Source organism: Schistocerca nitens, chromosome 7 (assembly GCF_023898315.1).
Source record: "Schistocerca nitens isolate TAMUIC-IGC-003100 chromosome 7, iqSchNite1.1, whole genome shotgun sequence".
Classification (NCBI taxonomy): Eukaryota; Metazoa; Arthropoda; class Insecta; order Orthoptera; family Acrididae; genus Schistocerca; species Schistocerca nitens.
In genome coordinates, this window is record NC_064620.1 from 226,874,496 (window position 1) to 226,900,411 (window position 25,916).

The 25,916-nt window shown below is 40.0% G+C and overlaps 1 protein-coding gene across 1 annotated transcript in view; it reads right to left on the reverse strand.

The window, feature by feature from the left end:
- The window catches only part of LOC126194722 (putative helicase MOV-10), a 348,426-nt gene that overhangs the window by 21,890 nt on the left and 300,620 nt on the right, over positions 1-25,916 (reverse strand). The window contains exons 15-16 of the mRNA XM_049932971.1: positions 14,117-14,397; positions 4,546-4,697 (exon numbers count right to left, since the gene is read on the reverse strand). Of these exons, the coding sequence (XP_049788928.1) occupies positions 4,546-4,697; positions 14,117-14,397 (433 nt within the window). The remainder of the gene's footprint in view (positions 1-4,545; positions 4,698-14,116; positions 14,398-25,916) is intronic.

Below are 25,916 nucleotides of genomic sequence, written 5' to 3' on the forward strand. Positions count from 1 at the left end.
TTTTGTTTCTCAAATCAACAGAGTGCATTATCATGCAGTAGCATAGGTGATGTAGTTTAGTTGCTCGATTTTCTTACACTATGACCGAAAGGTGTCTCAGTTGTTGGCAACAAATTCCAGTTGTGTTGCACACACCCCTTGGGGCAGAATTCTTAGCCCAAAACACACTTTTGGAGCCATCAGATGTAAAATATTATGTTCACATTACTCTTTGCTCGAGTTTACGTCTTTTGGTGGGGCTCAGCCTTTCATTTCTTCTTAGGAAGTTAACGATAAAGGCATCATAACACGTCACCAGTAACAGTACTGCATAGAAATGCTCAGTGAGCGACCTGATGACGTTCAATAATGGTCACTCCGTTAATTTTTGTTGTTTCGAATTAGAGCATCAGTACTCCTACACCAGACTTCTGAACTTTGCTTGTTGAATGCAAATGTCGCATGATGGTAAAATGGTAATCTATCACATATATCAGTAGTCGAGACTTCCTTAATGTGGAAAATCATTCATGCCAGAACAATCTTTGTTGAAGCAAGAATATCTTTTTCTCGCATATTTTCCCCAAAAGCACTCGCTCCAGACACAGTTCAAATCTTTCTAGCTTCCTCGTCTGCATTCACCCCTCTGTTATACCGAAAGTAAACGTTGTGTTGCAGATGTTAAACCTTTTTCCACTTGCGACTCAATTTTACAATGCTTAACTGTAGTTCATGATTTTCAAGTGTGCAAAATCCAATGCTTAACTGCAAGATGACAACTAGAACTCCAAATTCGAAAATGACAGTTGATACATACACTGACAGCGTCGCGACGCGTTCACCTGGGCGGCGCCGGATTTCAGGTGGCGAGTGGCGTCTGGCCGGTGGCCACTCCAGCGCGAGGAAACGCTCGAGTGTAATCTGTTATGATTGCGACGCAGCCACGAGCTGTCCTGCGGAATTGTTTCTGGAATACTTGTTATTGCTGGTGGGCAGAATGTTAAGCGAATTATCTTAGATGTTCAATCAGACTCAAAAAAAAAAAGGAGAAGAAAGAAAGAAATGTAGTTGGACACGAACAGCCGACTGTAAGTTTAGAATGCATGACGATTACCACTAGACCACTGGCTAACTCACTCCGAGAACATCTCGGAAGTAGAAAACACTTCCGCATCTTACAGTGTTGCTAGATTGTGCAGCTTGCTGGACTTGGAGTTGTCAGGGGCGGTCAGTTTTATTGGCCACCTTAAGTGAACGACTCGGACTTAGTCTCTGTGGCGGCTGACCGGCGGTCAGTTTTTATGTCTAAGACTGTACATATTTGTACCTTACAATTAGAAAAAAATTCTCAAAACACTTAGTGCTAAGTATGAAAAAATATGTAACTAGTGCTGTATTTCATTATTTAAATAATGAATGACAGCTGCAGGCTTTCAAAACATTGATTATGACATATTAAATTGAGTCAAATGTTCCTACTTCCCAGACAGTTATCAGTTCCAGTGACATCAGTAGTTTTTATTAGATAATAAACCTTCATTAGATAATAAACTTTCATTAGATAATAAACAAGTCCGTGACAAGTCTTTTGATGCCTGTTATGTGTATATATCATACATAAAGTTCCAGGTGGTATCTGTATGTAACTTTTACAGCTTAAAGCATTATTTCCCACATTTTATGTTTTCCAGTATTTTACACCATTTTTTTAAATCCTTTGAAAAGTGTAAAAGCGGGGTTTCACTTTATATTACGAAAGATTTTTTAGGAAAAAATGGAATATCAAAATTCAAGTGGCCAGTGGTTTAGATATGAACAACCTGCACAAGCTGAAACTTTTCTGGAAGAAGTAGTGGTTTATTTAGAGCAACCATGGACTCTTACATCTTTATGGAGGATAAACGTCGCAAAGTGATAATGTGCAAAGATATTGTCAAACAACAGTGCCAGACGACATTACCATGTTCTGAATGCAGCCTTATTTATGCGAACATATCCTCTACTATTATCACTTTGGAGTATTGTGTAGAGAGAGAGAGAGAGAGAGAGAGAGAGAGAGAGAGAGAGAAACACACCATGTACACACAACAAATGGCAAGCTTTAGGCCTTAATTAAGGAGCACCAAGTTTCTCCTCTTTATTCTAACCAGGAAATTTTGCAGGAGAATGGTTACCCTCCTATTGCTCCCAAACTATCTTGGCCTATATCCTCTAGCACTCGTCTGGAATCTTGCAAAGAATAATAATTGTAGCAGTAACATGTCTAATATCTAGCTCTCCAACTGAAAGAAATAGTGGCTGATGCTTTTGGAGCTAATAACTAAACTCATGGTCAATGAATTCAGTCTGCTTTTATAGCTATAAAATTTGATTTTACTATTGTAGTACTATAAAACAAGAAAGATCATGTATTACGATAAAGTATTTGATGACTGCCAGAAGAAATATAATTATACGGACGGAAAAACATAAATTGTAATAAAAACTAACAACAGTTGGCAGGAATTCGAACAAAGAATTGGCATTATTGTCTGTGAATGGAACAGCAGGTTATGAATTGACAGACAGATAGAAAAATAGCAAAATCATCGAAGAAGGTTCTTTTACAGATACTGACAGCAAAGCATCATCAGCACCTGAGACGAGGTATACTGTACACCCTGTTTCCGCCCTTTTCCTAAAGGAATGCTTCCCTCAGTGGCACTTGCGTATAGGTGTGCAGTGCTGCACTCTAAAGAGTACTGGAGGGGGTGCTGTTGCTGGCTCTCTTCCCTGGAAGCTTGTCCTCTTATTTAATTTCTTGATTGGGGTCTACCCTCATAACAAGTCCATGGTCAATTTCTTGTTTACATATATGCATAACCATTTGCCTAGAGCTAAAATCAGTAATTTCCTGTGCACTCTAGGCAATCTTTGTAAATATATAGTGTCATAAGAGTGGAACTATCGAACTGCTGTCATGTTGTAACTAACATTCAATTTCAACATCTGGACACCACTTATGATCCTGATAAAGCACGACAGTTACAAAACAGTCCACTAATGATGCAATATGGATGTCACATCAATCTAGCTGCACTTTAAGATTAATCCAAAACAGACTGTTGTAAATAAAGATTACTTATTATAAGCAGCTATTTGACGTATCTAATCTAACAAATCATGTCATTAGCAAGACCTATATTACGCTGCTGGCCCTATAGAAGAAAACAGTTAAAAACGGGTAAATTTGAGCTAAAACTTTATCATGATTATGAGACAGACATATATACAATGAGAGATATCATTCAATGGGAGATTTCTAGTACAATAGAGAAAAGCTGTTAAATTTTGCAACATAAGCTGACAGCCAAGCTGTGCCGTCACAACCCAAGAGGCTCTAAACATAAACTTGCCTGAAACTAGATGAGAGACTCATGGTTCCAGCTGTGATGTCACCATTTCTGCATCTCTATCAATAGAAGAACAAGTACAATCTTTTTGAGGTGTGACAATGCCTGGGTGAGCACATCCAGAATTAAAAATGAGTTTCACAGTTGCTAATTTTTGAGTGCATGCCAATGTAGCAGATGTTAGAAGTGGAGTCTATAGATGTGGTTGGTCATGAAAAACTCAGTTGAAAGAAGTTGTCGAATGGCAAATGAATAGTGTACTGAATAAAACAGCTGCATGGTGGAAGAATACTGAACAGTCATTAACAAGTAGGAAATGTTGTACACAACAATGATGCATTCTTGAAAGTTGAAGTTTTACTCAAAAATTGTAGCACAATTTTGTTGTTACAATTCTATAATAACTTTCAACAAAGGTCGCAGTAAACGAATAGCGACATCTCAAGTCTATTGTGCTTCATGAACTCCACTGAACCAATAATAATAATAATAAAATATTCCACAATCGACAATGAGATGAGTAATAATCAATCATCAATGCAGTGAGCAAGCTAGGGAACTCCCACAGCTCCTGTATCAGATCCAATGCCACAAGAGACTGGCTGCATGAAAGTCTAAAGATTTAAGGAAAATTTTAAGCTATATCAGTGCCCAAAATGATTTAAACATCACTACAGAATTTGAGAACCTGCTGTTCAGGGCAAGAAACTTTATAGTAACAAACATGCAGTTGATGCTTTTTGCAATGAATTCTTCAGATATACTGAACATGGCAATTTCCTCCTGGAATAGTTTTACAAGGTTTCTGAAATTGGACTCTCCTAGAAGGATGTGCTTATATGAACTTCAGCATCTCAACTTGACACAATTGACAACTTTTGAGTATCCGTGTTTTTTGGTAATCAGTGTAGTTTTGGGTCTGCAATCAATCACGATAATCAGGAGTTTGCTGTATTTTCATGTAGCTAAAATATGGTCTTTTACTGAAGTTTGTATTTTGGGAGAATCTTCTTCTCGGACAACTCTAGAGTTAATTAAAACTTCCAATTTTACAATGATTATATATATATTGTGGATGCATAACAAAAATGCATTTGTAAAAAACATCAACACAAATATTATCTCACAATTTCAAAGACCACAAATGTAAAAAGTTTTTTATTCTATGAATTACCTGCAGGTTACCACCATAAAACAACACATTAGGAAGTTGAAGAATATCTGGATGTGACCTGTAATTGTAAACCAACTGTGTGATGTAAAGAGGGTCATAAGGTTCCTGATATAGCTCACATGTCTTCATTAGCCTCTCCAACATCGAGATTCCTGAAATGAAGCATTCGTAACAGACAAATGTCAGTCAATGCACACTATCACAAACTAATTCACTCTAAAGCATATATTTTAAAACCATTAGTATGGTGGTAAAGACTAGTATAATTTTATCAATATTACTTTATTAATATTAATTTCAAAGAGACATAATCACTGATCACTGTCATATTTCATTCTGCATAAGTAAATTTCTTTTCTATAGCACGTCAGAGAAAGTGTCACTCATTAAGAATATCACTGACTTTTCAGCTTATTGGGTTCATGTTGTACTCATATTTCACACAGTGTAAACAAAGTGAGGTTAAAATTGTTTTCAAACACTGTACTGAATCATTTGTACTGAATTGATTGATTAATTAATTAATGTGTACAAATGTGGCAGAGTTTTTCTTCTTATCACAGAAATAAAAATAATAGAAATGGATTATTCATCCAGAAAGTTAGTTCCATTGTGATTTTACAGTAATGGTACTCTCATTGAGCAGATTAATTTGTTCATTCATTTTGTGGGTTCCCCAAGTCTCCTTATCAAGGAGGGTCTTCACAGATGTTAAAAATACAATTGGCAAAAGTAGCCATTTCAGGCTACTTCTGTGAAGTATGAGGCATGTCCAGAAAGTAAGTGTACTCTGATCATAAGGGACTGTGGTTTTCTGTTTTTTTGAGAGTTGGCAACACTGTGTGGTAGAGGGAGGGATCCATGACCAGAGCGAGCATCACAGGAACATGGTGGCACATAAACTCTTGTTGTAGTGGCCGGTTGTGTGAAAGATGTTGGTAAGAAATCACACCAAGTGTCAGCTACCTGTTATGATCTGCTTTACACTCTCAGAAGGAATACTACCTACTGAAATCTTCTGATGGATCAAAACAGTTTAGGATGAAAGTGTTATGAACAAAATGAGAGTGTTTAAATTTCGTAGAGAGTTTAGTGGAGGTAAAACTAATGTACATAACAAAAAGAGGTGTGAAAGATCTTCCATTCTGTCTTATGTGTTGATGCAAAAATTCGAGGAAACCATTTGTGAAGACTGCCAATTAACAGTGGATGAAATTTCTGTGATGTTTCCAGAACTCCCTCATATGAGATACTCACAAAAACACTAGGACATTGGAAACGGTGTGCAAGATTGGTCCCGTAACAGCTGACAGATCAGCACAAGAAAAGTTGGGTCAATAGCACTTGCGAGTTTCTTGAGTGACTGGAGGAACTAGAATGTGAGGATTTTCTGAGCTCTGTGTGACTGGAGATGAAATGTGGGTAGCTCATTACATGCCTGAGGCAAGACAGTTGTAACAATGGCATCATAGTAATTCTCAATCTGCCAAAAAATTCAAAACCACAATTTTGAGGAAAAAACATGGTATTGGTGTTTAGGGAGTGAAAAGAGATAATTTTGGTCAAAGTCCTGTTTCAGAGAGAGACCATCAATGCACAATGATACTGAGAGCCTAAAAGTCTCAAAAGGAGCATGGTTATGAGAGAGAGTGCTTGTTGCACTTTGCCTGCCTTCACACAACCTTGCCCACCAAGGCGCTCATGGATGCATTTGGTTGGGATCTTTTAAACCACTTCCCTGAATGAGTGGAATTAAATTTTAAAATGATGAACAAGTGCAGAAAGAGGTTCTTAAAAGGGGAAGGAGCTGGTGGGAGACTCCTTCAAGGAGCACACAAAGAAGCTTGTTCCACAGATCTCCACATGCATTATGTGGATATATAAGGTATTTAGTCTCATTAAACCCGTAAATGCTGGCAGCACTAGCAGCTGCTAATCTACTGATACCAGTAATTACTTCCAGATTACTTTATCACTATCCATCTAAGCAGAAAAACAGCTACTTTGAAAATAAATAAATAACTAAAAGTAAATAATAAAATAAATAACTAAATAAAAATAAATAACTTAATAAAAATAAAAGCCATTGATCTTCCTCTCAAATTACTCAGCTGTTGTTGTTATGTTATACTTTCAAAGTATGCCTACATGCCATGCAAAAGTAATACTTTCAAAGTATGCCTACATGCCATGCAAAAGTTGCCGTGTAGTGATAGAAAGGCATTTTCAAATATGAACAAAACTGAAATATTCATCACATGTTAAATCTACACTATCATTTGTTTTGGGAATGTGGGTAATACATGTACACAGTAATTTGTGAATATGCTGTTAAATACATTTCACTGAAGAGGAAGGAAAAAAGGTAGACCACACCTATACCATCAATGATGAGGTGACTAGAACTAGAAGAAAAGTTTGGATTAAACTACTTTAGGCAAGTTATTTGAATGTTCCATGGATTGTATCCGTGATCTCATTCACCTGTGATCAATGAAGAGGGGCAGCAGCTTTCACAGTAGCTCCAAAGGAACAGTCTGGATGATTGACTAATCTGGCCTGGTAACATTAGACTACACTGCCTTGATATGCTGGTAGTGCAAACAAGTGAAAGCAAGGGGAAACTACAGCCTTCTTATTTTATTTTCCCAGGGGGAAGCAGTTCTACTGTATGACTTAATGATGATAGCATCCTCTTGGATAAAATATATTGGTGGTAAAATAGTCCCACATTCGGATCTACGGGCATGGACTACTCGAGGATGTTACCAGGAAAAGCAAAACTGGCACTCTGGAATATTAGAACCTTTCATTGGATGAGTAGGTTAGGGAATTTTGAGAGGGAAATGAACAGGCTAAAGTTGAATACAGTGGAAATTAGTGAATTTCAATGGCAGGAGAAACAGCGCTTCTGGTCAGGTGAGTATAGTATCAGAGGTACTAAATCAAATAGGAGTAATGCAGTACTAGATCTAATAATGAATAATAAAACAGAAATGAGCAGTGCAGTGAATGGATTTTCATAGCCAACACACACACACACACACACACACACACACACACACACACACACACACAGAGAGAGAGAGAGAGAGAGAGAGAGAGAGAGAGAGAGAGAGAGAGAGCAACCACCAACTAGCTCCACAGCAGATGAAGAAAATGAAAGAACATATGATGATAGAGAGTTAAGGAAGATGGAAATTTAATTGTGATTAGGGACTGGACTTGGATAGCAGGATAAGGGAGAGAGTGAAAAATTGTAGAACATGGACTGGGGGAAAAGATATTATAGAGAAGGCCATCTGGTCAAGTTCTGCACAGAGAATAATTTAATCATCACCGACATTTGGTTTAAGAATAATGACTAAAGTTTTAATATGTGGGTGCAATCTGTGAACACTGGAAGGTTTCAGATTGACTATATAATGGTATAACGAATTTTGAAACCAGATTTTAAATGGTAAGACGTTTCCAGGAGCATATGTAAACTCTTCCCATATTTTTTGGTTGTGAACTGTAAGTTTAAACTGAAAAAATTGTAAAAAGATAGGAATTTAAGGAGAGCAGACTTTGAGAAACTGAAAGACCCAGAGGTTTTTGAAAATTTCAGTAGAAGCTTTAGGAATGAGTGACTAATTGGAATGGAATGTAACAGAAGACAGGAATGGGTTGTTTTGAGATATGAAAAACATAGAAAAGCTTAGGCAGCAGAGGACCAGATAGGTAAAAACACAATGCCTATTAAAAATCCTTCTATAACACAAGATGTACCGAATTTAACTGACAAATGAAATATATATATATATATATATATATATATATATATATATATATATATATATATATATATAACAGAGGGAAACATTCCACGTGGGATAAATATATCTAAAAAGAAAGATGATGAGACTTACCAAACAAAAGCGCTGGCAGGTCGATAGACACACAAACAAACACAAATATACACACAAAATTCAAGCTTTCGCAACAAACTGTTGCCTCATCAGGAAAGAGGGGAAGGAGAGGGAAAGACGAAAGGATGTGGGTTTTAAGGGAGAGGATAAGGAGTCATTCCAATCCCGGGAGCGGAAAGACTTACCTTAGGGGGAAAAAGGACAGGTATACACTCGCACACACACCCATATCCATCCACACATATGTCTGCTTGTGTCTGTATGTGTGGATGGATATGGGTGTGTGTGCGAGTGTATACCTTTCCCCCTAAGGTAAGTCTTTCCGCTCCCGGGATTGGAATGACTCCTTATCCTCTCCCTTAAAACCCACATCCTTTCGTCTTTCCCTCTCCTTCCCCTCTTTCCTGATGAGGCAACAGTTTGTTGCGAAAGCTTGAATTTTGTGTGTATATTTGTGTTTGTTTGTGTGTCTATCGACCTGCCAGCGCTTTTGTTTGGTAAGTCTCATCATCTTTCTTTTATATATATATATATATATATATATATATATATATATATATATATATATATATATATATATATATATATATATATATGCAGTTAATGAAGTAGGCAAATGAGGATACAGACAAAAAGTTTAGAAATAGCTAGGGGACAAATGCATGGTGTTAGAAACACGCAAGACAGGAGGAAAGATAGATGCCACCTACAGCCAAATTAGAGAGACGTGTGGAGAAAAGAGATGCAGCTATACATATCAACAATTCATATGGCACGCCAGTACCAAGCAAAGGACGGAAAGCTGAAAGGTTGGAAGACTTTATAGGGGTTAAATCAGGAAAATTAATTTGAAAGTAATATTATAGAAAGAGAAGAAGGAAGTAGACGAAGATGAGATGGGTGATATGATACTGCGAGAAGAATTTGACAGAAGACTGAAAGACCCATGTTGAACGAAGGCACCTGAAGTAGGTGACATTCACTCAGAATTATTGATGTCCTTGTGAGGGGACAAAACTATTCCACCTTATGTAGCAGATATATGAGACAGGGAAATATCCTTAGACTTTAATAAGAACATAATAATTTCAATTCCAAAGAACACAGGCATTGACAGGTGTAAATACTACAGAATTATTATTTTAGTAAGATATGATTGCAAAATACGGAGATGAATTATTTACAGAAGAACAGAATAATTACTAGAAGCTGACTTTGAGGAAGATCAGATTGGGTTCCAGAGAAATGTAGGAACGTGCAAGGCAATTCTGACCATACACCTTATCTTAAAAGATTGGTTGAAGAAAGGCAAACTTATGTTCACAGCATCTGTAGATTTACAGAAAACTTCTATGTTGATTGGAATACACTCTCTGAAACTGTGAATGTAGCAGGGTTAAAATACAGGGTGAGACAGATTATTTATAGCTTACACAGAAACCAGACTGTAGTTATAAGAATCAAAAGGCATGAGAGGGAAGCAGTAGTTGAGAACTGAGTGAGACAAGCTTGTAGCCAATACCCGATGTTGTTTAATCTGTACATTAAGCAAGCAGTAGAGGAAACCAAGGAGAAATATGGAAAAGAAATTAATGATATGAGAGAAGAGGTCTGCCAATGACCTTGTAATTCCTCAGAAATGGCAAGCGACTTTGAAGAGCAGGTGAACAGTATGGACAGTATCTTGAAATAAGGATATAAGATTAAGATCAAAAGAGTAAAACATGAATAATGAAATTCAGTCTAATTAAATCAGATGATGCCCAAAGAATTAGATTAAGAACTGAGATGCTAAAAGTAGAGGAGTTTTGCTATTTGGGCAGCACAGTAAGTGATGGTGGCTGAAGTAGGGAAGATATGACATACAGGCGGACAAAAAACAAGATATGTAATAGTGAGACTTAGGCATGAATACAGTAAACAGGTCCAAATGGATGTTTACTGGGACAGTTATTCAGAAATGAAGAGGTTTTCACAAGATAGACAGGTGCAGAGAGCTGCATCTAACCAGTCTTTGGACTGTAGGCAAAGACTACACATTTTCTCAGTGCCAAATACTGCCAAATGATTGCCTTGGCTTCTTTCCCCTCCTCCAGTGACTTACAATGTGCCCCCCCCCCCCCTCTCTCTCTCTCTCTCTCAAAGAACTAACAATTAATTTTAAAAAGAATTACATTTCCGAATGTTGACGTTACTACACTAGGCACAATTACAGTACTTGTTTCTTCAGCAAAGATAATTATATCTGCTTCTTGGATAAATGATGGAAGATAACTTATACGTGACAATGTCAAGAGTGGTCTCATCAATATCAATTTCCTCAATCCTATAATTTCTAAAAGTCCAATAAAAATGATTCTTTCCCTATCATAGTGCGAGGTCACAATTATGACCTCTGGAACATGCAAATAACTAATTCTGTAACACATGGCATTGTGGGTGTTACACGTTCTGTAGCTCTCACATATGAAGATGTCTGTGATGGCACAGTGCTGTTCTTCTTGCCTTTTTAATGCTTATTAATAATACTGAGCTATCTTGGTATGGGGTCCAATTTAATGCAGAACATCGAAGAAATGGATATGAACATTTGGCATCATTGGCCGGGAGGCCCCTTATGGGCCAGGCCCGGCCGCCTTGGTGCAGGTCTTATTACATTCAACACCACACTGGGCAACCTGCACAGTGGATGGGGATGACGATGAAGGGATGGGGATGACGATGAAGACAAAACAACACCCAGCCTCTGAGAGGAGAAAATCCCCAACCCAGCCGGAAACCGAACCCGGGCCCGTAGGACGGCAATCCGTCACGCTGACCTATTGGGGCGGACATTGAAGAAATAATTAGATTTCAGTTGCTATTCTTCTAACGAATCGCAAACAGCCATCTGTTTTCCACATGTCAATATTTATGTGGTCACTGAACCTCAAATTCTTTACAATGTGCACTTTTAATATATGGGCACTGACAATTAGGTCATTTCACAGCAAGCTTTCCAATTCTTACAGAGCCTCTCTACAGTTTTATACAATGATTGAGATCTCAAACTCTGGCCTAAAAAAAAAAAAAAAAAAAAAAAAAAAAAAAGTGTAAGGACTGTTTGGTGATGACGGTGGTGTGTTTGAGTTGCACAAAACAAATGTGACGAACAGTGGATCAACGTATTTTTTCTTTGTTTCAGAATAGCAACTCCAGGCTAAGCCTCAGTGGCAGTTCTGATGCAGACTGTCAAATTTTCAATTCTTTTGTTAATCAATTTATATAAATTTTGCTGGGTTCAATTTTCTTTGTATTACCTATGGTTCTTGAAGATTACAGACCACAATCACAAGAGCGACAGTTTTAAAAGAGCCAGTTCTTCCCCTTTAACTCACCTCTATGTGACCACACACAACATTATAAAATCAAGCTCATGATGGTATTGTCCTTAGCACAAATCACACTTTGGTGACAAGCAATCCTGTCTGAACAGTTTATTGTGCAGGGTGATTATAATTAAAGTCAAACTTTCAAACCACGGTAGAAATAACACCACTGGTCAGAATGACATCACATTGCAACGGAATATTATCGGAGAAGGGGGGAAATGTATGGCAGAAGAAAAATAAATAGTTACAAAATGTAGCAATAGATGGCACTGTAAGCATCATAATTTAATAGTGGTCAACTACAAATGACAAATGAATCATGCAACAATGCCTACAGTGTACAGGTGTGATACTGTTAGTTACGGGAGCCCATCCACCACAGCAAGGTCATATCACATAGGATGGGAAAAATTGTTTTTAACTGTCCTGAGGCCAAAAACCACATAAAAAACATCACTCACATTGGTTTTCAATTGTCCTGAGGCCAAAAACTGCATAAAAAGCATCAATCAAAATCAAATTGTATTATTAATTTCTGTATGACTGGCACAAAACATGTTCAATATGCTGTCCACCGTTTTCTGCAACAAGTTGAAATAAATAAACAGCATGCTCTCCACAACTGATTGAAGTGTTTCCGCGGTCACGTTCAGAATGTGTTGCGCAATGCGTGCCTTCAATGCAGTGTGCAATCGGAACAGTGAACACAATATCTTTCAGATAGCCCCACAGCCATAAATCACATGGATTAAGATCAGGTGATCAGGACAGCCAGGATGTACGGAAATGGCGACTGATAATTCTAGCATTTCCAAAATGGCACTTCATCAGCTCCTTAACTGGATTTGCTGTGTGCAGAGGTGCACCGTCTTGCATAAAAATGATACCATTCACACATCCACACTGTTGGGGAGCTGGAATGACATGGTTGCACAAAAGACACTCAGCGCTTACCAGTGACAGTACACGAAACAGGGCTGGGAAGCACCTGTCTCTTCGAAAAAATATGGCCCTATGATAAATGATGCCGTAAACCCACACCACATAGTGACTTTTTCAGGATGAAGGGGTACTGGTTGATTCGCGTGTGGATTTTCTGCTGCCGATATTCGGCAATTCTGTGTATTGCCATATCCTGTCAGATGGAAGTGGGCTTTGTCTGTCCACAAAATCTTCCACGACCAATCACTGTCCACTTCCATGCAAGCAGGAAATTCTAAAGCAAAGGTCTCTCTTGCTGGCAGGTCAACAGGAAGCAATTCATGCACATGGGTAATTTTGAATGGATAGCTAATAAGGATGTGTCGTGGAATTTTACGCACTGCGCTCACGGGTATGTCGAATGTTCAGACAATTCTCCATGCACTACATGTTTGCACACCACAGCTCATCTCCTCGCACATTGCTGTGGCCACTGCTTTCACTGATGTCGAGCCAATTCATTTCCTCCCTCTACCAGGTTGCACACACACACAAAAAAAAAAAAAAACACGTCTTTTCGAATTTCCAAATCATTTTCTCCAGACCCATGGCAGTCACTGGACCAACGTCTTTTTTCAAACCCTTCAGTCTCCGGAACTTCTGCAGAGTAACATGTGCACAGTCATCATTCTAGTAATACAGCTTTACAAGCAGAGCACGATTCTGCATTGAGACAGTCATGGTGAACGTTGCCGCGTACCCAGTGTGTTTACACCAACTTCAATGGGTCATGCGCATGACAAGTGTTTTCATTTACGTATTCTAACACATACAGCGCCATCTATTGATCAGATATCACACTATTTTTTTCTTCTGCCATTCGTTTTCCCCCTTTTCCGATAATATTCCGTTGCAATTTGACATCATTCTGACCAGTGGTGTTATTTCTACAGCATTTTGAAAGTTTAATTATAATCACCCTGTACATCAGAAAGTGATGATGATATAGTATCTGTCTAATTCGCGAAACATGGAGTCAAACTTTCTCAGTCTTTGACATCGTGAGCAGTCCTAAAGTAATGCATGCATTTACAACATTAAAGCATTGTCATATTTTTGACACTGGATGAACACACCTACCAATTTAACTTTAACATACACAAATACGCTTTTGAAACTAATTATACTCCTCTCCAAGTACCAGCATTAGTAGTGAATAACCATTTACAAAAATGTGTCTACCTGCAGTTCTGTACCATATGCCACCTACTCCCTTCTCTTCTCATGCCCATCCTACATAAATATGTCATTGCTATTTGCTGCTGTGCTTCCGCATCTTAACCGAGATGGGACTGCAAGAAGACTAACCCAATCCTATGTGCTTGTCAAGAGAATCCTCCGTGCCGTCGTCATCCTCCGATGCGACGGTAGGGTAGAGGCACTCAGCTCTGCGAGAAGTGCAGACGGGGCCCAGCTGCTGCGGGTCGCCTGCTAGCACCACCTGGCCTCCCAGCCGCGAGTTCGATGTGGGTCCCACAATGCCGCCGAGTGCCACTAATGTCTCTGGCTCCTTTGCTTGTCCACATTCATCAATGAAAACATGTGTAAAATGTCGATGTCCATCGTCGGCAGAACATCGCTCCACCAATCTGCAAAGAATGTCTAAATTATGAAATATTCATATTAAATTTACAAATTAAGTAGGAAATTTATTACTGTACAATATAGATCGGGAGAATGAGGACAGGCAAAATTTAGTAGAGATTTGTGCTGCTGTACAAAGAGCAACGCGCAAAGCATTCAACCACTATCACCGTCATACCTTAGCAAAAGATCTTGCTGAAAACCCAAAGAAATTCTGGTCTAACGTAAAGTCGGTAAGTGGGTCGAAGGCTTCCATCCAGTCACTCACTGATCAGTTTGGCCTGGCAATGGAAGACAGCAAAACAAAAGCTGACATTTTAAATTTAGCATTTGAGAAATCTTTCACGCAGGAGGATCGTACAAACATACCGCCGTTTGAGTCTCGTACAGATTCCCGTATGGCGCAAAATGTCTGCCTGTGTCTGCGCATGCGCGGCAGGACATGGGAGTGCGTGCGAGCGCACACCTGTCCTTCCCTCCCCCAAGGCAAGTCCCCCCGCCCCTGGGAACGGAACGACTCCCCCCCCTCCCCCGACGAAGCAACCGCTGGCCGCGAAAGCCAGAATTTTGTGTGTATGATTGTGCCCACCCGTGCGTGCCTCTACTTCCGCCTCGACTGACATCTCTGCCCAAACTCTTTGCCTTTACAAATGTCTGCTTGTGTCTGTGTATGTGCAGATGGATGTGCGCGCGCGCGAGAGAGTGTATACCTGTCCTTTTTTTCCCCCAAGGTAAGTCTTTCCGCTCCCGGGATTGGAATGACTCCTTACCCTCTCCTTTAAAACCCACATCCTTTCGTCTTTCCCTCTCCTTCCTCTTTCCCGATGAAGCAACAGTTTGTTGCGAAAGCTTGAATTTCGTGTGTATGTTTGTGTTTGTTTGTGTGTCTGTCGACCTGCCAGCACTTTCGTTCGGTAAGTCACATCATCTTTATACGCACGCCCACACACACACACACACACACACACACACACACACACACACACACACAAGCAGACATTTGTAAAGGCAAAGAGTTTGGGCAGAGATGTCAGTCGAGGCGGAAGTACAGAGGCAAAGATGTTGTTGAAAGACAGATGACGTACGAGTGGCGGCAAATTGAAATTAGCGGAGATTGAGGCCTGGCGGATAATGAGGATATACTGAAGGGCAAGTTCCCATCTCCGGAGTTCTGACAGGTTGGTGTTAGTGGGAAGTATCCAGATAACCCGGACGGTGTAACACTGTGCCAAGATGTGCTGGCCGTGCACCAAGGCATGTTTAGCCACAGGGTGATCCTCATTACCAACAAACATTGTCTGCCTGTGTGCATTCATGCGAATGGACAGTTTGTTGCTGGTCATTCCCACATAGAAAGCTTCACAGTGTAGGCAGGTCAGTTGGTAAATCACGTGGGTGCTTTCACACGTGGCTCTGCCTTTGATCGTGTACAACTTCCGGGTTACAGGACTGGAGTAGGTGGTGGTGGGAGGGTGCATGGGACAGGTTTTACACCGGGGCGGTTACAAGGGTAGGAGCCAGAGGGTAGGGAAGGTGGTTTGGGGATTCCATAGGGATGAACTAAGAGGTTACTAAGGTTAGGTGGATGGCGGAAATACACTCTTGGTGGAGTGGGGAGGATTTCATGAAGGATGGATCTCATTTCAGGGCAGGATTTGAGGAAGTCATATCCCTGCTGGAGAGCCACATTCAGAGTCTGATCCAGTCCCGGAAAGTATCCTGTCACAAGTGGGGCACTTTTGGGGTTGTTCTGTGGGAGGTTCTGGGTTTGAGGAGATGAGGAAGTGGCGCTGGTTATTTGCTTCTGTACCAGGTCGGGAGGGTAGTTGCCTAAGGTAATGAGGAAAGAGGATTTTAGTAGGGTGACAGGTGATCGGCGTGAAAGGAAGTGCTCCATCGCAGCGAGGCCCTGGATGTGCGGAATATTTGTGTATAAGGAAGTGGCATCAATGGTTACAAGGATGGTTTCCGGGGGTAACAGACTGGGTAAGGATTCCAGGTGTTCGAGAAAGTGGTTGGTGTCTTTGATGAAGGATGGGAGACTGCATGTAATGGGTTGAAGGTGTTGATCTACGTAGGCAGAGATACGTTCTGTGGGGGCTTGGTAGCCAGCTACAATGGGACAGCCGGGATGATTGGGTTTGTGAATTTTAGGGAGAAGGTAGAAGGTAGGGGTGCGGGGTGTTGGTGGGGTCAGGAGGTTGATGGAGTCAGATGAAAGGTTTTTTTGGGGGGGAGGGTGGGGAGTCGTTCCGGTCCCGGGGGCGGGGGGACTTGCCTTGGGGGGAGGGAAGGACAGGTGTGCGTTCGCACGCACGCCCATGTCCAGCCGCGCATGCGCAGACACAGGCAGACATTTTGCTTGTCTGCTTGTGTCTGTGTATGTGTATGTATATGTGTGGTTGGATATGGGTGTGTGTGTGTGTGTGTGTGTGTGTGTGTGTGTGTGTGTGTGAGTGTATACCTGTCCTTTTTCCTCCCTAAGGTAAGTCTTTCCGCTCACGGGATTGGAATGACTCCTTACCCTCTCCTTTAAAACCCACATCCTTTCGTCTTTCCCTCTCCTTCCCTCTTTCCTGATGAAGCAACCGTTGGTTGCGAAAACTAGAATTTTGTGTGTATGTATGTGTTTGTTTGTGTGTCTATCAACCTGCCAGCACTTTCGTTCGGTAAGTCACATCATCTTTGTTTTTAGATATATTTTTCCCACATGGAATGTTTCCCTCTATTATATACATAAATGATCTTTTGGATAGGGTGGATAGCAATGTGCAGCTGTTTGCTGATGATACTGTGGTGTACGGGAAGGTGTCTTCGTTGAGTGACTGTAGGAGAATACAAGATGACTTGGACAGGATTTGTGATTGGTGTAAAGAATGGCAGCTAAGTCTAAATATAGATAAATGTAAATTAATGCAGATGAATAGGAAAAAGAATCCTGTAATGTTTGAATATTCCATTGGTAGTGTAGCGCTTGATACAGTCATGTTGATTAAATATTTGGGCGTAACATTGGAGAGCGATATGAAGTGGGACAAGCGTGTAATGGCAGTTGTGAGGAAGGCGGATAGTCGTCTTCAGTTCATTGGTAGAATTTTGGGAAGATGTGGTTCATCTGTAAAGGAGACCACTTATAAAACACTAATACGACCTATTCTTGAGTACTGCTCGAGCATTTGGGATCCCTACCAGGTCGGATTGAGGGAGGACATAGAAGCAATTCAGAGGCGGGCTGCTAGATTTGTTACTGGTAGGTTTGATCATCACGAGAGTGTTACGGGAATGCTTCAGGAACCTGGGTGGGAGTCTCTAGAGGAAAGGCGTTCTTTTCGTGAATCGCTACTGAGGAAATTTAGAGAACCAACATTTGAGGCTGACTGCAGTAAAATTTTACTTCCGCCAACTTACATTTCGTGGAAAGACCACAAAGATAAGATAAGAGAGATTAGGGCTCATACAGAGGCATATAGGCAGTCATTTTTCCCTCATTCTGTTTGAGAGTGAAACAGGGAGAAAAGATGCTAGTTGTGGTACGAGGTACCCTCCGCCACGCACCGTATGGTGGATTGCAGAGTATGTATGTAGATTGTTATCCTTATTGACTTTAAAAATGAGGACTTCGGCACAAGACTTTGAAATAAAAGTTTCAAATCAGAATACTGGTCTTTTCATAATAATTCATGTTGGTACTCTGCATCAGTGACACACCTAACTGATGGCCTGGCAATACTCACACCTAACGTGGAATGTTATTTGATGGCGTCATTATTCCATGATTTTCAAAGATTGCAGTTATTTCACCTGTCTCTTGTCTTGCAAACCAAGTGGAATAGTTTTGTCATGTATGTTTTCCCAAGCATCTCAATAAGTCTGAGGAAATATTATCTACTCTGGGTGCTTCATTTTTATCTTAGGTCTTCCTGTGCTTTATCTAATTATTCTCATATTTCATGAAGCATTTATTAACAAATCCATAATAGTTGCAGTATGTAAGTTTGACGATTAATTTCAAACCACCTGGTTCATTCTCAAGCCTGACCTACTGATCTTAATAATGACATCAATATACCAATACCAATACATGCTTCACAGAGTAATAGTAGATAACAATCAATATGTGCCTACCTGACAAGTGAGAATCACAGTTTGACACTGATTTGCAAAGTAGGCACATGCTGATTGTGACAGTCATCTACAATTACTTCGGAAAGCATTGTCACTTTGATGATCATTATTAATATCAGGCACTTTTAGTAAATCAACATTCAGCCAGGCTTGAGAATGAGTAGGCCAGGCTTGACAATGAACCTGTTGGCTCGAAATTAGTTGCCAAACATATGTACTGCAACTGAAACACATTTTTTAATAAACATTTCATGAAATGTTACAAAAATATTGCTGGTTCTGTATGAAGAAAAGGTTGAAACTAATGGGGTGGGAGGAAATTTAGTATCATCACACCATTCTTTATATGTTCATTAACTACCTCTTCCCATTCCATTATATTGGTTTAAAGTATATTTTCCTAAATATAGCCCTTTTCACATTGCTTTCATCTGTCAATCTATTTTTGCTGTGTAATAGTTCCCTGCCATTGCACTATTTAAATACCTCAATTCAGTACTCTTTTCTCTAAACAGTTCTTTAATTTCTGCTGTAAGCATAATGTAGCTTTCCTATTGACACATGCAGTATCAATTTTCATTTCTTGCCTAATCGTGGCTGCTTTGCCATTATGTACTCTCTCATTTCTTAGGTGTCTATTTTCTTGTGTGTGTTTCATTTGTTCTGAGCCAGTGTCTCCTCCTTCAGGCAGAACGGTTGAAGGGGGAAGAAGAGGGGTGAAGGAAAAGGCTGGAGAGGTATACGGTAGATTTCAGGAAAGTCACCCAGGACTGCGGGTCGGGGAAGACTTACCGCAAGGGATAAGAAGGAAAGACCAACTGTTCCTTCTCATCCAGTGTGGTAAATCTTCCCTGAACAGTTGTTCTTGGTGACTATCCCTTTTTCAAGACCTCGCCAGCCCTTTCCTCCACCTCTCTTCCTTCCCCTTCAACTCCTCTGCCTCAAGAAGGACTCACTGGCTCCAAAAGCTTGCCAATTACGACCGTCTTATGTGTGTCTTCCGCTGTCGCTTGGCGAGTAGATTTTTTATCTACCCAATTAAATTATTTTTTCAATAACGGTTTTCATCGTTATAAAGTAACTATGGAATACCTATCATTTTAAATCCAATACTGACAAAGAAAGGAAAGGTAGAAACCCATTTTCTGAAGCAAGCAAAGATAAAATAAATAGGGGTTCAAAAAAACTAATACTGGGAGTGTCCTATTACAAGGGAAGGCTTGTAGGAAGTGACACTTCAGTCACTGCTAATGATGGAGCTGTGGAAGGGGGGGAGATATATATGACTGTTGGTGACAACAGCACCACCTTACGAGGCAAGTACCATGGGGTACTGAAGGACAAATGTAAGGATGTAGAGGCTTATCTCACTAGGGGTAAGATAGACACTGCCTACAGGAAAATTAAAGAGACCTTTGGAGAAAGGAGAACCACTTGCATGAATATCAAGAGCTTTGTTGGAAACCCAGTTCTAAACAAAGAAGGGAAAGCAGAAAGGTGGAAGGAGTATATAGAGGGTCTATACAAGGGCGATGTACTTGAGGACAATATTATGGAAATGGAAGAGGATGTAGGTGAACATGAAATGGGAGATATGATATTCCGTGAAGAGTTTGACAGAGCACTGAAAGACTTGAGTCAAAACAAGGCCCCGGGAGTAGACAACATTCCATTAGAACTACTGACAGCCTTTGGAGAGCCAGTCCTGACAAAACTCTACCATCTCGTGAGCAAGATGTACGAGACAGGCGAAATACCCTCAGACTTCAAGAAGAATATAATAATTTCAATCCCAAAGAAAGCAGGTGTTGACAGATGTGAAAATTAGCGAACTATCAGTTTAACAAGTCACAGCTGCAAAATACTAACACGAATTCTTTACAGAGGCATGGAAAAACAGGTAGAAGCCGACTTCGGGGAAGATCAGTTTGGATTCCGTAGAAATACTGGAACACGTGAGGCAATACTGACCCTACGACTTATCTTAGAAGCTACATTAAGGAAAGACAAACCTACATTTCTAGCATTTGTAGACTTAGAGAAAGCTTTTGACAATGTTGATTGGAATACCCTCTTTCAAATTCTGAAGGAGACAGGGGTAAAATACAGGGAGCGAAAGGCTATTTACAATTTGTACAGAAAGCAGATGGCAGTTACAAGAGTCGAGGGGCATGAAAGGGAAGCAGTGGTTGGGAAGCGAGTGAGACAGGGTTGTAGCCTATCCCCGATGTTATTCTATCTGTATATTGAGCAAGCAATAAAGGAAACAAAAGAAAAGTTCGGAGTAGGTATTAAAATCCATGGAGAAGAAGTAAAAACTTTGAGGTTCGCCGATGACATTGTAATTCTGTCAGAGACAGCAAAGGACTTGGAAGAGCAGTTGAATGGAATGGACAGTGTCTTGAAAGGAGGGTATAAGATGAACATCAACAAAAGCAAAACGAGGATAATTGAATGTAGTCGAATTACGTCGGGTGATTCTGAGGGAATTAGATTAGGAAATGAGACACTTAAAGTAGTAAAGGAGTTTTGCTATTTGGGGAGCAAAATAACTGATGGTGGTCAAAGTAGAGAGGATATAAAATGTAGAGTGGCAATGGCAAGGAAAGTATTTCTGAAGATGAAAACTTTGTTAACATCGAGTATAGATTTAAATGTCAGGAAGTCGTTTCTGAAAGTATTTGTATGGAGTGTAGCCATGTATGGAAGTGAAACGTGGACGATAAATAGCTTAGACAAGAAGAGAATAGAAGCTTTCGAAATGTGGTGCTACAGAAGAATGCTCAAGATTAGATGGGTAGATCACATAACTAATGAGGAGGTATTGAATAGAATTGGGGAGAAGAGGAGCTTGTGGCACAACTTGACTAGAAGAAGGGATCAGTTAGTAGGACATGTTCTGAGGCATGAAGGGATCACCAATTTAGTATTGGAGGGCAGCGTGGAGGGTAAAAATCGTAGAGGGAGACCAAGAGATGAATGCACTAAGCAGATTCAGAAGGATGTAGGCTGCAGTAGGTACTGGGAGATGAAGAAGCTTGCACAGGATAGAGTAGCATGGAGAGCTGCATCAAACCAGTCTCAGGACTGAACACCACAACAACCACCCTGGGGTGACAGTGAATGCTTCAGGAAGTGGCCAACGTTTATCTCAGCCTCCGGCAATGTTGTCCAGCACGTCCTCAGCCACACCACCAGGGAAGTATCAGCTGTCATGGGGGAGACTCAGGCCAGAAACACAAGAGAAGTCAGCTCGTACAGGTAGGAGTCCCACCCATAAAGACGTTGGCAATTTATTGCAATGTAATTCCCATTCCTGGAGGAAAGGGTATTATCTTCAAAGACTTGCCAGGACATCTGGTACTAGTGACCAGTAAATGTGCACCGTGTTTGTTCGGAGCTGTTTTGCAAATTAAATGGTAATGAAATGTACAGAATTGGTTTCTCTAACATCTGACTTATTTTGTTGAAGCCTTAAATGTTAGTAACTCTGAATTTGCATACTGTCTTGGGGAAATTTGCTTGGGGCTCAATATAGGAACAGGTAGGGCACAGCCTGCCATCACTGCACCAAGAGCTGCATTTCCATGCCAATAAAAAGTAAATGGACATTCAACTTTCCTACAACTATAGCTGTGTCCTTTCACTTGGACAATTAAGTTTTGAATGGGGCTTATTGCTGGAACCCACCTAGTAGATAATATGGATAGTTTTGATTCTTAGTGTGTAAGTTAGTCTTGACACTTTTGTGGAGTCAGGATTGTCATTCCAGTGTTGATATTCTGCGAATTGGTCATGCTGATATTGTTAAGAGTGAGAAGTGGCTGTTGTATGTGCAAAGTCATATTGCGATGTGATGAGGAGAAAAATACCTGGCTGACCCAGGCAAGACCAGCATTTGCAATGTGGGAGATAATAAGTAGAGAAGTTGCTCTTGTTGATTCCACAAAATAATATTCAATAAACTTCTAGCTTGTGAGGCCCTACATACATCTGCAAGAACTGTAAACCATAAGTTAGACAGTCGCTGTTTACAGGGCCTCTGAATGATTTGTCAGATTTTTAAGTATTGCTATGCTACAGTCTAGGTGCCAACTGAAGCAACTGCCATGTAACCCTAAAAAATCCAGTTACAAAGTTCAAATAAGTGCAGGTAGGAATTTGTGGTGAAAAAATAATGTTCACTACTCACAGCGTTTTACATTTTAACAAACAGAGTTTATTGTATCACTGCAACATTTACCACAACTTAATAATGTTTTAACATTAAATTAATTAATACTTGAGTGAAGGTTTAAATTAAATGGAACATTATCTAATGTTTTTGTGTAAACTCCTGGGTTTAGTTCCTTTAGTGCAAGTTTAAAGTTGCATACTTCCAAACGTAACTAAATTCCAATGGCATATCACTCTCAAAAATAACCAACGTAAAGTTTTAGATTTCAGACTATTTTGCCTACTGTGAAATATTCTAAAAACCGAAAATGAAAATATTTCAGACCCGGCAACATGCTTGAATATCCAAAGTCCACAACTCAACACAGAATAATTTCGACACACTCAAGAGGTGACCTACTGCTGCTCATATGTACTCCCTGTTCCAGATCTCAAACCCAACTGCCAACCAAAGAGGCACGCACCAAGCTGGGTATCCCTAATTAAGTCCTCGCACTGATGTGAGACAAGCGCGCACACTTCCTGCTTCTGCAACCTACTTAAAAAGTATTATGTCATGTACATGTGTCATACATCAATTAATATGTAAAATTCCTCAGCTTTCTAGTAATGTACTTAGTTTTTCTCTAATTTAAACTGTTTGTTCAATATCTTCATTTGACAAAATTGCTTACGGCATTGCCAAGATATTAATTTTTAAAGTACATTTTATGTACAAAACATTTAACATGAAATAACTTAAAAACTACACTTCATATTGAGGATGTGTTTATAGCATCCACACCTGTTAATCTCATCTTTGTAACAATGATACTGAAGACACTGTAACTAGCTGTGTTCAGTAAAAATCACTCAATTCAGCCATGGTGGCTACCCCTCCGTGTTCCACACAAATGGCTGTATCTTGGTTTACCCAATCATGTGGCCAGAGCATGTATTTACATGAACTACATTCTTGGTAATTCTCATAGTCAGCATCTGACAATTGCTGAGGCTCAAAGGGTGCAGCCATCTGCTGATAAAACCATGAGACCCAAGCAACTGCCTGTCTCAGTCCTCACGCCTCTTCAGCTGTCAAAACACTTGCACCAGCTCTGCCATGCTTTTCTCTCATCACGAACAGAATGTGTGCGCACAGTCACATCTGTTTTCAGTGTTTCAAGTCTCGATTACTGGGATGTACTGTCAACATCTTCGAAGTTAACGGTCGCAAGGGCAAAGTATTGTGATGCTGTGAAAAGAAGTGTGTTCTGGTGGCTATTGGTGGGCATGCGTGAGGTTTTGTCCCTTTTTTTGTACATGTGTTAAAAGCACCGAGTGGTTGGGTGACTCACGTGACCACACTGTTTACAGAGACAGCAGCTGAGAATCACAATCGTGCCAGGGGAGGAAAAAGAAAGGTCTATATGATCATAAAATTAGGAGTAAAGAACCAAAATTGTGGAAGCTAAGAGGATTCTAGCTGGTATGCCATTGAAGATTTAACACGGGTTGAACACACAAAGTTTCAGCGGACAGAGTACTGGAATCCTAGCTTAATTAACATAATAAGGAATGCTGATCACAACAGCAGGAAACCGAGGGACCAATCACAAAGCTACCTTTCAAACACTCAACAATCTCTTCATGACAATCTCCATTATTTTTGAAGGAAAATTCATGGGTAAGTCTAAACCAGATAAAGTATTTGTTTAGAAAAAGGTCATTCCCTAAGCCACATTCTTTTTTATATTTTGCACATTTTATTCTTTTTGGTTAGTTTTGGGGTTACAGTCCCATTCTCGAGCAAGTATTTTCTGCCTAATAAATTGTGATCAGAGCTCAGATATTCTCCTAGAAGTACACTTCCGCTACAACTAGACAAACTTAATATAGGAAGTTTGAAAATAAATAAATAAATAATCCAATTTGTAATCAACATGGAAAAATAAAACAGTACAAATTAAAAATTTAATCATAGAATCAGTTGATATGTTTTTGTATTTGTACTTCGTGTAGCAGAAGGTTGCAAAGGAAATGATAAAATACTACCTGCAACTGGAAGCCTGTGATAAACTAAATGAGTTTTCAAAAGTTTCCAGTCTGTCCAAAACAGGACGGTGACATTAAAAAACATGCAGAAGCAGCTGCAGGTAGTGGAAATCAAAGGAAAGTCGAGAGCAGCCTTCATGTAGGAACGAATGTTCAATGGCTGATGATGGTGATGACAAAGAATTGCTACAATGTTTGCACAAACAACTGATCATCCACATTCTCTCTTCATCACAGTACATCTATAAATGTAAGTAACATAACAAAAAACCTTCTTGTATTTTACCTTGACAAGCAGAGTATGTTCAAAGTACAAAGACATTGATTGATACACTCACTGTACGCACAGTGAGATTAACTTTGCAATATGTGCAACAGATTTAATCAGTGACAGAATGGGCTAGCAAAAACAGACATTCTGCAGAGCTCGGGAGCATTTGATGGTCCAGTGATCAGGATTCTTCAGATATAAGAAAATGTGGGAGAGTTCTATCATTCACTGCAATCAGATAGACTGTTTTCAATGGCACTGATTGCTCATTGCATTTGACTGAGAACCTAGACTGCTATGCCCACTCAGGGACTGAGTACCAAAGTGACACTGAGAAGATCACTTTTACTTACTGCTTATAACACTATATTCATGTAACTTGAGGTAAGCAGTGAAAGAAATGGTACTGGTTGATCATACTCATCACAGTTTGTATGTAATGTGGGCAAGTCAAGTAAATGTAATGCAAAGTGTACACATTTGTGTGATGTGAGGCAAATAATAAGTATCAAACTCATGAAATGTTGTCATCTGATAGCTATCTTTACAGATCTGATCTCCCTTTTCATATGATTTCTGGTCCTTTGGCAGTCATACACTATTCTGTAGATGTGGAGTAACACATCGTCTGTGTATAGTTCCTGTGCCAGACCATAATGGACCTGGCAAAACTATGTGGGTTGCTGTCTACTACCAGAGGACCTACAGCACCAAGACTCTGCAGTATCTCCCCCCCCCCTCCCCCCCCGCCTGTCATTGGTGCCACTGCCATCGCACACCAATTGTCAATTTTATCTCCTTGGCGGGAACACTGTACAGGAGAACAAACAGAAGAGGAGCTATTCCTGATATTATACACAAGAGCTTTGTTTGCCAGAGAATGACAAATTGATGACAGTATTCGCTACTTCACGGGAGCCA